Below are 12,877 nucleotides of genomic sequence, written 5' to 3'. Positions count from 1 at the left end.
GCGACTTGTCCGTATTTCTTACATGCGTGTACATATCTTACGTTTGTGAGTACTATGTATGCTACCTTTTTTAGATTTTAATAAACTTTTTTAGAAGTAATGCACGAGGTTGGTGCATCCTTCTCTTGTTGTTTTCTCTATCATAGGGCCTGCTGCGGTACGGAATCCTTTAAGGGTCTGGACCTGGAACCACATGAATACAGTGTGGTGGCTCTACTTTTTTTTAAGGGCAGGACAAAAGTAAAGTACAGTCAGTGTCATGAAAAGCTGGTGAAGGGTTGTGAGTGCTTAGCGCTATCGCCCTCAAAATTCCTCTCTAGTAGTAGTCAATGCCAGAATAGGAGTCACTGGGAGGGTATAAGACTTGATCCTTCAATGTGTGTGGCCTGGTAAAGTAGCATGGCTTCCAGCCACAAGATGGTGCTAGCCCATTGGAGAGCTAATACAGAACGCTGTAATGTTGGCTGCATGCAGTTCCCAAATGTGGCTACATGCTAACCTTTTGCCAGTCGGCAGTATACACAATGAAGTGCAATGACAGCTGCCCTTCAAAACAGCACACAAAGCAGGCACTCTGCCTGTCTCTGTACACCAAATTAGGGTAGGCCTTAATTATCTCCAGCTTTGTTATTAAGTGGAGATAATTCCTTTTTAATTTGGTGCAGCCATAGCACCACTTTTATTTTTTTGGTAAAAACCAAAACTAGCCACAGGCTATTTTTAATCTGACGTAGGACATTTTAACCGCTTGCTGACCGCCGCATGACTATTTACGTCGGCAGTCAGCCCCTCACAGGCAAAGCAAGCGATGTAGGGCTACGTCGCTAGCCTGTGAGGCTCTAGGGAGCGAACGCGCGCCGCCGGAGGCGCGCTCCCGCGCGGTCACGGACCCCCCCCCCCCCCCGAGCGTGTGTCGGCAGACCCGATGTCCGCTGGCCACTCGCGACCGTCCGTTACACCGTTAGAAAGGCAGGCGGCTAATGTAAACAAAGCCGCCTGTCATTCTTCCCTGTGTAAGAATGGAGATCACACAGTTCTACTATGTAGGACCGTTGATCTCTGTTCTTACACTAGTAGCCACAGCCAATCACAGTTAGAAACACACCCCTAGGGACACACTTAACCCCTCCCTCTCCAATAAAGTTAGCTCCTTCACTGCCAGTGTCATTTTTGCAGTAACAGTGCATATGTATAGCACTGATTACTGTAGTAATGTCACTGGTAACCCCAAAAGTGTCAAAAATGTCAGTCAAGGGTCCAATCTGTCCGCCGCAATGTCGCAGTCCCGCAAAAAAAATCGCAGCTCGCCACCATTACTCTATAAAAAAAAACAACAAAAAGACAAAAATCTTTCCCTTAGTTAGTAAACACAATAACTTTTGCGCAAACCAATCAAAATACGCTTTTTGCAATTTTTTTTTACCAAACATAGGTAGCATAAAACAAATTGGCCTAAAATGTTAAAAAATTTTGATTTTTACATTTTTTGGGGGGGAATTTCATATAAAAAAATTTGAAAAATATTGTTATTTTTGCAAAATTGACGCTCTTTTTTTGTTTATAGCGCATGATCAAAAAAATCGCACAGGTGATCAAATACCACCAAAAGGAAGCTCTGTTTGTGGGAAAAAAAGGACGTCAAATTAGTTTAGGTACAGCGTTGCACAACCGCGCAATTGTCCGTTAAAGTCACGCAGTGCCGAATCGCAAAATAGGCCCTGGTCAGGAAGGGGGTAAAATCTTCCAGGGCTTAAGTGGTTAAAGGGCCAATGCTTTATAAAGTTTCCCCAATTAATTTTTACAAGTGGGCATGTTCTAATAAGCGGAGATCTATTGTATCATCTATAAAACCAGTAGTCTTTAAAAATAATGCTGTAAATGTATTATTCTGTTTCTGCCTATAGGTATATACTGTATATTAGTAATTATACATACCCTTGGCCCAGGGTGGAGCTGTGAAGTTGAAATAATTGGAATATTCATTGTGGAACAATAAAAAAACTGTTGTAGCTGTGGCACCACATGCTGCCCCAAATGACCAACGGTTTGAGTAACTGCTAATGAAATTCACAGGTCTGAAAATACAAAACAGAAAGAACAGGTTGTAGAAAATCTGTAATGGATTCAGAAGAATTGGATTTCAGTGACTAAAACCAAGTTTAGCAACATGTAAGCAAGCATGTCTAAACCCAACAACAGAAGTGTAATATATTGAAGCTTACCAGTCCTGAGATGTGACTGTCTGCATTTGGGGCATCACATATGTCCCTGTACGCAAGTACCACTCAGATGTAAGAATATCAGCTTACAGCTACTGCATATTTCAGCCTGTCATTGATTTTGACAGGCTGTTGGCAGCAGGTTGAACACTACACCTGTGATTACCAGGCAAATAATTATGCTGAAATGTACTCTGTACAGCCCTCTTGTGACCATACGCATGCGGGGCGCTACGGTGACCAGCGACCGGATCTGCTTTCCACTGGAAGTAGCCGCTAACGAGAGACTCGCGGCCCCTACTGCTTCTTATGCTGTACCTGCTCGTTTTTAAATGTGAGTACCTGTCTTATTTTATGTTTTAATAAACGGATCAAACGGTACTTTACCATATGAAGTCTTCCTTTTTTATATGCTATCCTGGGATATCTCCCTATATTGGAGAATGGAGCAATAAGGTGATCTTGCTTATTGGGGATTCCTGACCACGCAGAGTAAAGACACCCAGGGATATTTCCACCAGAGAGCCTATTATTAGGATTACCAGGAAAAGGCTATTACCCTAAGGCTTATTACCCCTGTAGGGGTATACATCTCTGGTGAGTGCGGGATATACAGGAGGGGTGCATGAGTGTTCCCACCCCACACCCATCACCGGATCACCCCCTGAATAATATTGTATCACCATGTTTTTCTTGAATCACAGTTTTTTCAAGCACTTTATGGACTGAGTTTGGACTTTTATATATATTTAAACATATTTATTTAATATTCTTTGGTGAATGTATTGAATTCAATCACACTAGCACTGTGCCATTGTCACTTTATTTGCACATGTCACTTTGAATTTACCACATATGTGCTTACTTTTTACTTAAGTTATATATTTATGTGCATTTTGTATCACCATTCACTCAATTTTTTAATTTTTTATAGAGATCACATGATTTTATATTTAATTGCACATTAGGAATTTATACTTTTATACCTTCCATTTATCCTTTTATAGGCAGCGCCATTTACCGCATTTTTAGTCTTTTAACATTTGATATAGCCCCTTGGGACTATATTTAGAGATGGGCTGCAGCCTTATTTCGATCCATAAGCGTGGAATTCCTACCCTTATATTCACTGTTCTACTTGTTGGCTACCTGCACACAAAGAAAAAGTGCAGAACAAGGTATGATAAATCAGGGATTTGGAAAGATCAGCTGCAGGGAGACCACAGGCAATACTGGTGACTAGTCCTCTGCCCTCCACCTCCCTTTTTTGGGTATAGCTTCCAGAGTTAATTTCTTCTTTAACAATGCATAAAAAAGGGAACACATTACTTACACAACAATGCCGAATCTCATGCCCAGTGGTATTTTATCTGTTGTTTTCTGATGTGTAGCTCTCCGTTGGAGAAAGGATAATAAAACTGTAATCAGCACCTGGAAAAATCCAAACATCAAAGGCTGCTTATAATAAACAGACAGATATGCTCCTGCTTTAAGTACACATGGCCCGAATGTCGGGGGACATTTGCCCGTTAAAAAAAAAAAAAACGACCGGCATTCGGCCCATATGTATTTCGGTCTGGTCGACAGAAGCTATCTGTTTGGCCCGGCTTCTGTCAGACGTGCATGCTGTAAAACGAGCAGTCAACCGACTCCCGATCAGCGCTCTCAGCCAATGGCAGAGAGTACTGATCGGAGTGTTCTAACGGGGGGGGGGGGCATCCCCCTGTGAGAACACAATAGCTCAGCGGGGGAGATCACTATACTAACTTCACATAGTCAGTATAGCCGCTCTGATCGAAGCTCACAGTTTTTCTTTGTTCAACTTGCTGGGTTGAACAGAAACAAACTAATAGTGTGTACCAGGTTTAAGTATGGTATAGTTTTCTTTAACAAAAAGTAATTTTTTATCAGACATGTTACAATCAGATAATCCTCTACTGAACAATGTTGTGTAGCAATGACCCCCAAAGCGGCTGCAGGATTTTAATGTGCTCTCCTGTTTTCCCTTATAGTGATGTATCCTCTAGCTCAGTGATGGCGAACCTTTGGCACGCGTGCCACAGCTGGCACGCAGGGCCCTCTCTGTGGGCACCCCAGCTATACTGGGAAGCTGCCACCACTGATGCCTGGGCTCTCTAATCCTCCCTCCCCCCGCACGGCAGCGGCGCTGTGACAAGGGGGAAGCAAGCGTGGACTGTCAGTGTATTTCCCCACTTGCCCGCCTTCTGTCAAGCAGCGATGTATAGGGACAGAGCGGCGCTTGTAGAGATCGCCGCCCACTGTGATTCCTCCTGCCTCCCCATTGGCTGCAGCCAAGCACCAATGAGGAGGTTGACAAGTGCACCATGGGACGTTTAGTCCCGGAAGACTATGGGGAGAGAGAGAGATCGAGATCGTGAGGATACCCCCCCTGCAGTGCCAGTTGCAGGCCTTGCCAGGGGCAACTGAGAGTGAGTGGACATCTGTTCGGAGGAAGTGTTGCTGTGTCGCTGGGATTGGTGAGAGGCCCTTCCGGCCATTATCTGTGGCTGTTATTAATTGCAGTGTTGGCACTTTGAAAAAAATACGTTGGTTTTGTGTCGCATTTTGGGGACTCTGGCTCAAAAAGGTTCGCCATCACTGCTCTAGCTGCTCCCAAACAACCCACTGACTAAGGGAATACCCTTTGAAGAGCAGTACTTTTCAGACCTCCCCTTCTATCCCTTAAGTTTCCTTTGTACTTTGATTTGCCTTGACCATCCCTATGAATAACTCACTGATGCACCAGCGTCAATTGACAAACTTGAGATCCTTTTCTAGCAAATTATGGACTTGATTGTCCAGGGAGAGAGGGTTAACTGTAAAGGCTACCCAAAAACATTAGCAAAAATGCCTCTGCACAGTAGACTTTTCATAGAAGGGCCAAATATGCTACTATCTTCAAGTAGCTTTTATGCCTCCCCCACAGGCTAATGTAGAACTGTTTTTGCCTTTGCAACAGGTCAATGTAAATTCTGTAGACCCGGATGGGCAACTACATTCAATTTTCTTCTGCCTCTGCCACAGGCCAGGTTAGGACTCTTCAGGCCTTTCTAAGTTCAGGTGAGCAGCTAGGAGAATAAACATCCTTTCTTGGCCTTGGCTCCCTCCTCCAGGCAAAGGACATGGGAGGCAAAGACTGGAATGTTCTGGAATGTTTACCCTCCCCAGGCAGTAGGGAAGGACTGGGCCTGGTAGGCATGCACTATCATAATGAGTCTCTCCAAATGATTGGCCTACCCAGCACAGTCTACATCACTGACCTAAATCCTTCAGTGATTGGCCATGGCAGAACTAGGCAGTAATATTCAATACATTGTATCCTCCCACTCTACCTACTAGAGAGAAGTGCCAGTGGCAGCCAGAAGAAAACATTGTCCTTGAGCTTAGGAGAAACCGAACAATTCCAAATAATATAAACAAAGCCTAAGCTGGCTGAGCTTCGAACACCCAATTTGGAAAGGGACGCTCCATCTTAAGGCAAGGGTCCTACGCTTGTTTATTATTGTGCAAAGCAAAGGGACGATATAGGCAGAGCAGTCAAATGCTGTATGGGCTCAGGGGAGAACAATGGTTATCAGAGCAGGCATTCTAACCTGTCCCATTGCTTATTTTGCCTTGAAAATGGTTAACTGGTGGGTGTCGGCTAGACCTATAGAAATGAGATGAGTTTGTTTGCAGGGTGCCTTCCTCTTTTTATTTATCCATGGGCAATACCAGATACCTTTTGCTGAAAAGCATTAAGAGAAATATTGTATTGTTCTTCTAGCACGGGAGGTATGCGACAGCTCCCTCTTCTTTTTTCATAGCAAAACATACATGCACTGCCCATAATGTTTGTTCCCAGCTATAGGGTACTTCTTGGTAAACTTTAAGTACATTAGCTGATAAATAGAATTGGTCCCAGGAAGTGAAAAGAGTACTTACCGAAGAATAAAATACTTACAGCAGGAATTAATGAATAATGAACAAAGAGTTCCATTTGAATGCCTTTTTGACAAGTTCCTGGCGTTTCACCATGTGTTCGGTTTGCAGTGGTAAAGCTTAAACAAAATAGATTGTACCTTTTTTAAATTTGCTTCCCACATAACAAGTCTGCACAAATTTATTATGGTACATAGGAATATACAGAATAAAATCACCTGTTTAAAGTGGCAAACTTTGTAAAACTTTAAAAAAATATATATTGCATACAATTCGAAATGTAAGGTATCCATTTTTTTGGATATATATATATAAATATATATATATATATATATTAGATGTCAAATATGATTTCCAGTCTGCTATAAATCCTTAGATGCTAATGCACAGGGGCCACCAGAACAGTGAAGACTTGCACCTTGCACAAACAGTGGAAATGCAGCTGTTGGATAAAGGGAAAACGTATTTGTGGAAGGGGGGGGGGGGGCGGGTGGGGTTAAGGGTTAGGTTATGTCAAGGGAAAGTGGGCAAAAAGGATAAATGCACTTTGTTTTAAACAGCACTTATCCCTTAAAAGGTAAAATGTGCATTCTTTACCAAGCTCAAAGTGTTTACATGCTCTTTGCCTGCATTATTCTGCAAATGCACCAGAACTGGTATGCAGCTCACAATGGCTGCTCCTGGACAAGGGTATTTTGTTTTGTGACACCTTTTTAAAAAACAAAAAAAAAAAAAACAAAACAAAAAACAGTGCAATAAATATATACACATTGAACAAACTGGAACAAATCGTGCAAATGTAAAAATGTATGCTACTGTAGCACCCTCCTGGGTAGGTGCTAGAGAGAGAGAGAGAGAGAGTATAGGATTTTGGATCCTTTCTGCTTACCAGAAGGATTGCCAGGTAATTCTATATTGTTCTCTGCCTACCAGAGAGCAGGGTCTGTTAGAGAGGTCTGCTCAATGTGCTCAGGTGCAACTCAGTTTGTCGGGAGTGTTTCACACTGGTCCAATAGGGAGGCATATTGGACAGTGGGAGGAAACCCGACAAATGAGTGTATAGGCATTTAGGGCAGCCCTGGTGATTGGCAGAGCAAAGTGCCTCCGGGTATGCTTGGATACTGTATTAATGCCAGGAGCACATGTGCTCGGGGTCTTTCAGCTGGAGAGCAGAGTCCTGGAGGGAGGGGGCAGCTGCCTCCTCCTCTGTAGAAGTTGCCATGTGGCCTCAGGTGGTAGACCTGAGGGCCTAAAGAGCTAGAGAGGAACTGAATCCGGAGGTCCTATAAAGCTGACTGGAAGGGAGACTCTGGAAGGATCTGATTCTGCATACAGTGAGTACAGATCGGTGTCAAGGGGCCTGACCTGAGGGGGGTCATCCCTGCAGCTAGAAGAGTCAGTGTACAGGTGTCAATAAAAAGGATGCTAGAGAGAATCCTGAAGATAATGTAGTTCACCAAGTCTATTGCTGGAGAAAGAGCAAAGAGACTTAACCCTTTCCCAACACGTGGCAGTATGGTAAAGCAGTATGATTGCTTCCACAAGCAACCTAGTGAGGCCAAGTGAGAGTTGTCCTTATCAACATTATATATTTCCAGTTGGAGTATCCCACTATTCACTTCTCCCTTCCCAGTTCCACAATAAATACTAAAAACCAACACCCCTGGACTGTTTATTGCGTAACGAGCCATTGGGAGTAAGGATGAATGTGTGAACTGTACCCTAAGATACTGTCTGCAGGTAATCAGAGGAGGCCCAAGAAGTCATCACACAGCAAGCTCTACGGGGACAGTGCTCACAGTTTAACATTATTACCCATGCAATTTTACACTGTACCATTTCATTTTAAATGTATATATACAGTACATCTACCTTCATTTAAATAAATATTTTAAGTCACCAATAGGAGCAAATTAAAAGGTTAAGTGCCATACAAGGAAATCCTCATTTTTCAATACAACCTTTAAAGAGAGTTCCCAAACCCTGAGACCAGGCCACCTTTTTCCTTTGCTCCATGGTCCAGCTCTGATGCTCATGTGCCCATTGTAGATGCATTTGGCTGTGGACAGGAGTCAGCATGGCCACCTTGACCGGTCATACGCTATGCAGCCCCATACACAACAAACTGCAATGCCCATTTTTTCTGCTTTCAACACATCAACTTCAGGGACAACAGGTTTACTTGCTGCTTAATATACCCCACCAACATTCAGATACCATTGTAATGAAATAATCAGTGTTATTAACTCTATTTTTCAGTAGTCACACAACGTTATGGCAGTTGTGACAGTGTGTGTGCTGCGGAATTTGTACTGTACTGTATATGAAATATTAATTATTGATAAAGTGGTAATATTACCTCTGTCTATGTGACAAAGCTAACTGCAAAACGCTTTGAACTGCAATACTCCCACCCTGCCTACCGAAAAAGCTTTATTTAGTAGTTACTGCATTCAAGTTGAATTGTGTAAGAGGACTACTGTGTCCTGCGGCATTTATTCTCTGTAAACATACTGTGTATATGGTACTAGGGGGTTGAATTACTAAAGGGAAAAAGCCTGTGCACTTTGCAAAGTGCACTTTGCTTCAGAGCTTAGTAAATGAGAAGAACCTTTGCTTACTTCCATCATCCAATCGTGCGCAAACAAAAATGCTGTTTTTTTTTTTATTTTCCTTGCATGCGATTGAATGAAGAGAAGCCTTACCTCATCTACTAAGCTCTGGAGCAACTGCTCTTGCAGAGGGCAACTGCACTGTCTATTTACACTGTGGCAAACACAGACATCTCATGTGATTCGCACTGCATTGCTGTGCTGATCACATGGGATGTTTGTGCGATGCGAATTCAGCCATACAGTTTGTATGGCTGAACTCGCATCCCATTCTCACGAAAATTTTGCAGGAACCTTTTGTTTGCCTGCACTGGAATCAGATTGCATGGATGTTCACACCCATGAGATCTGATTCCAGTCCGAAATCACAGTTCGCACTGCAATCTGCGAACCGATCTGGGGGTGTTATTAACACTGTATTGACACCCATAGCGATTAGCAGAGAGCAGTGGGAACTGCCTGCGAGGGAGATGTGATGCGGGAACCCTCACTGGAATCGTGCTGATTCCCAAATCGCAATAGTGTGAACCCAGGCCAATAGTGTATCAGCTGTAAGTGAATGCATGTATGTAAAATAGAATATTATGTTTATTTATTGAATACATTTTATTATATTGATGTTGTTTTTGGCACCTACAAAGTCTCATTTAAATGTCTACCTTTGATTTATCCTAACAAAGGGATGTGAGGCCTTGATCACTCATCAATTGAACAAATCTATCTAAAAATGTAAATAAATATAGGAAAATTTAATTTCTTCCGGGCCTCTTCAATATGGACTAGCTCTGTATGTACTTCTATTATGATAGCAGCGAGTAAACCTTTTTTTTTTTCTTGGCAGCTACTACCTTCTCAGCAGTTAGATACTTGTAGGGATTACCAGTAGAGGAAACATTACCATAAGAAGAAACCTCTGGATTTTAAATTCAGAAAAAAAAGTGACCAGGATTGAATAGAGGCTGTTTACTGAGTAAAGTATAAGTAAACTTTGCTAAAGCGAATATTGATATAGCTGAATGAATAAGATGAAGTTGTGCTTTGAATACCCAATCATGTGTGAGACAAAGAAAAAAAATGGATTTTTGCTTGCACATACACTATTTTACCAAAAGTATTGGGACACCTGCCTTTACAGGCACATGAACTTTAATAGCATCCCAGTCTTAGTCCGTAGGGTTCAATATTGAGTTGGCCCACCCTTTGCAGCTATAACAGCTTTAACTCTTCTGGGAAAGCTCTCCTCAAGGTTTAAGAATGCGTATATGGTAGTGTTTGACCATTCTTCCACAAGTGCATTTAGGAGGTCACACACTGATGTTGGAGACAAGGCCTGGCTTGCAGTCTGCGCTCAAATTCATCCCAAAGGTGTTCTATCAGGTTGACCGAGGTCAAGATTCGGTGAGGCCAGTCAAGTTCCTTAGCCCCAAACTTGCTCATCTATGTCTTTATGGATCTTACTTTGTGCACTGGTCCAAATCATTTGGTGGAGGGGAGATTTTGGTGTGGGGTAGTTTTTCAGGGGTTGGGCTTGGCCCTCTAGTTTCAGTAAAGGGAACTCTTAAGGTGTCAGCAAACCAGGACATGTTGGACAATTTCATGCTCCAAACTTTGTGGGAACAGTTTGGGGATGGCCCATTTCTGTTCCAACATGACTGCGCACCAGTGCTAAAACAAGGTCCATAAAGACATGGATAATCGAGTTTGAGGTGGAGGAACTTGACTGGCCTGCATAGAATCCTGACCTCAACATGATAGAACAACTTTGGGATGAATTAGTGGGGAGACTGCATGGGGAGCCTGACTGCATGGGGAGCCTGACCTCACAAATGCGCTTCTGGAAGAATGGTCAAACATTCCCATAGACAGACTCCTAAATCTTGTGGACAGCCTTCCCAGAAGAGTTGAAGCTGTTATAGCTGCAAAGGGTGGGCCAACTCAATATTGAACCCTACGGACTAAGACTGGGATGCCATTAAAGTTCATGTGCGTGTAGAGGCGGGTGTCCCAAAAATTTTGGTAATATAGTGTACACGGATGATTGAGTGAACACAGCTTCATAGTATTCAGTAAGGCCAGCCATAGATGGTTCGAATCTGAGCCCGCTGAGATTCGAACTGTATGTGGGCAGGGTAAATGTACCAATTTGATCAACTTGGGTATAACCACTGCTGTTGGATTCACTTGCAATTATGGCTACTGGCTGATATATATATATATATATATATATATATATATATATATATATATATATATATAGCAGTTGCTTTGGAACAACTTCACTTTCAGAGTGCAAATGCACTTTGCAAAGCGCACAGTCTATTTCCCTTTAGTAAACCATCCCCCTACTATAATTGCAGACAATTGCGCGGCAGGAGAGATTACCCTGTAAGCACTGTCTCTGTTGATGGGGGGAATCGTGCAAAATTCAAAATTCGCACCAACTATGGCCTGCCTAATCTAAGTGAACATTCAGTTTATTAAGTGAACAATTTTTAGTCCCTTAGGCTCTGTTCACACATTAGTGTTTTAATGCGCATGTCAAAACACACTAAAGTACATGTGTCATCAAAGGCAATGTTATAAATATAGCAGGTTCATATCTGTGCATAGCGATCACCGGTTTCTAAAAATAATTCAGACTAGAAGTCAATTGTAAGGAATAAAAAACACAGGTATCATATGTTTTAAATACATTTTTGACCCCTGGTAACTAGCCTAAATAATTTTTAATTGGTCAACTTGAAAAACCATGACGCATGCACATGCAAAATGCACATCAATGTGCATTGAAAAACACTTTAAAAAACACATGAAACTGGAAACTCAAAGATGTGAACCTAGTCTTAGTAAACTAACCCCACTGCTTTGAGGTTGGCGGTCCTGGTGTCTGAAACTCTCATTTATCAGCAGCATAGAAACTCCATACAACTGACTTTATTTAAGCAGGCTATAGGGCAAGTAAAGGATGAGTGCTGAAGATGCACACATTTTTACGATAATTTTGTTTGGTTTACTGTCATAAAACTATCACTAGCCAATTATTGAGGCTTTGTTCACATCTAGGCATTTTTTTTGGGCGATTTTCTCCTCTAAGCCTCTAAAAAACACCCAAGACTAATCCCATTCATTTCAATGGCCCCTGTTCACATCTGAGCATTCTGTCACCTGAAACAAAACACCCGTCATAAAAAAAAAGTAAATGAGCTTTTTTTTTGGCAGATTACTGGCGTTTTACTGCTATTCATTGGTCACTTGTCAACTCAAAACTCCTGCACAAAAACTATGCTCCAACGCCAGAAAAACGCCTGTAAAAATAGCAATGCCTAGATGTAAACGGAGCCTAAATGTTATTTTAAAAGCAGTTAAAAATCTTTTAAGACTTATGTTTTTGCTTTTTAAATAGCTGCAGGTCATAGAGTATATTTTAGATGTATTTTATGAGCATCATATTTCCCTTTGTGTAGACAGAGAGGCTTACCCACTAACGTCATGCAGACACGTTATTATTGCACAACACAGGATGCCATAGAAAGATGCCATGATGATGGTACAATTTACAGAAAGAACATCCCATGATGGGCTCTTAATGCAGGATATGGGCAGTAAAGAAGGTAATTAGCTTTACATAAAACTTTATGTTGGAGAAAAAGAAACAGGTTTCCATGAACAACTAAACCAACTCGTAGATGGCATATAGTGTTTTTATGGCCGCTGTTCTTCTCAGCAGTACTTTAGTCTGCATTATAATAGCAATCTGCACTAACCTTTTTACGGTCATGTTTGATGACTAAAAGCAATTGTCATATAAATTTGATACACCCATAGCTGTGCAAATAGGAGACTTTGAAGTTAGGTAACAGCTAAGCAAATTAAAACAAGTGTTTGTGTGAACTTGTTTTTCAGGCATATTTTGCCTTAGTTTCTCTTGTTTTTGCTCATCTCCTGATTTACCCCGTGAATACATGTTTCTAAGCCTCATTTGGCAAGGATGCTATAAATGGGACTGTTATGGCCATATGGCCATATTAGTGATAACTAATGTAATGGCAGACATACATGGCCAGCTATATAGAATTGGTAAGTTGTCAAACCTGGACCACTTTG

At 41.9% G+C, this 12,877-nt stretch overlaps 1 protein-coding gene across 1 annotated transcript in view; it reads right to left on the bottom strand.

Annotated features, from left to right (window-relative positions):
- LOC309552556 (stimulated by retinoic acid gene 6 protein-like) overlaps nucleotides 1-12,551 on the bottom strand; it is a gene marked incomplete at both ends in the record, with an annotated part of 66,662 nt that extends 54,111 nt beyond the window's left edge. Inside the window, 2 exons of the mRNA XM_082253509.1 lie at nucleotides 1,936-2,075; nucleotides 12,538-12,551. Of these exons, the coding sequence (XP_082109635.1) occupies nucleotides 1,936-2,075; nucleotides 12,538-12,551 (154 nt within the window). The remainder of the gene's footprint in view (nucleotides 1-1,935; nucleotides 2,076-12,537) is intronic.
- Between the last annotated feature and the right edge of the window lie 326 nt (nucleotides 12,552-12,877).

The sequence above is a fragment of the Pelophylax lessonae genome, assembly GCF_965119305.1.
Source record: "Pelophylax lessonae genome assembly, chromosome: 4".
Taxonomy (NCBI): domain Eukaryota; kingdom Metazoa; phylum Chordata; class Amphibia; order Anura; family Ranidae; genus Pelophylax; species Pelophylax lessonae.
The sequence above is the reverse complement of the archived record's forward strand: the minus strand, read 5'-3'. Positions and strand labels throughout refer to the sequence as shown.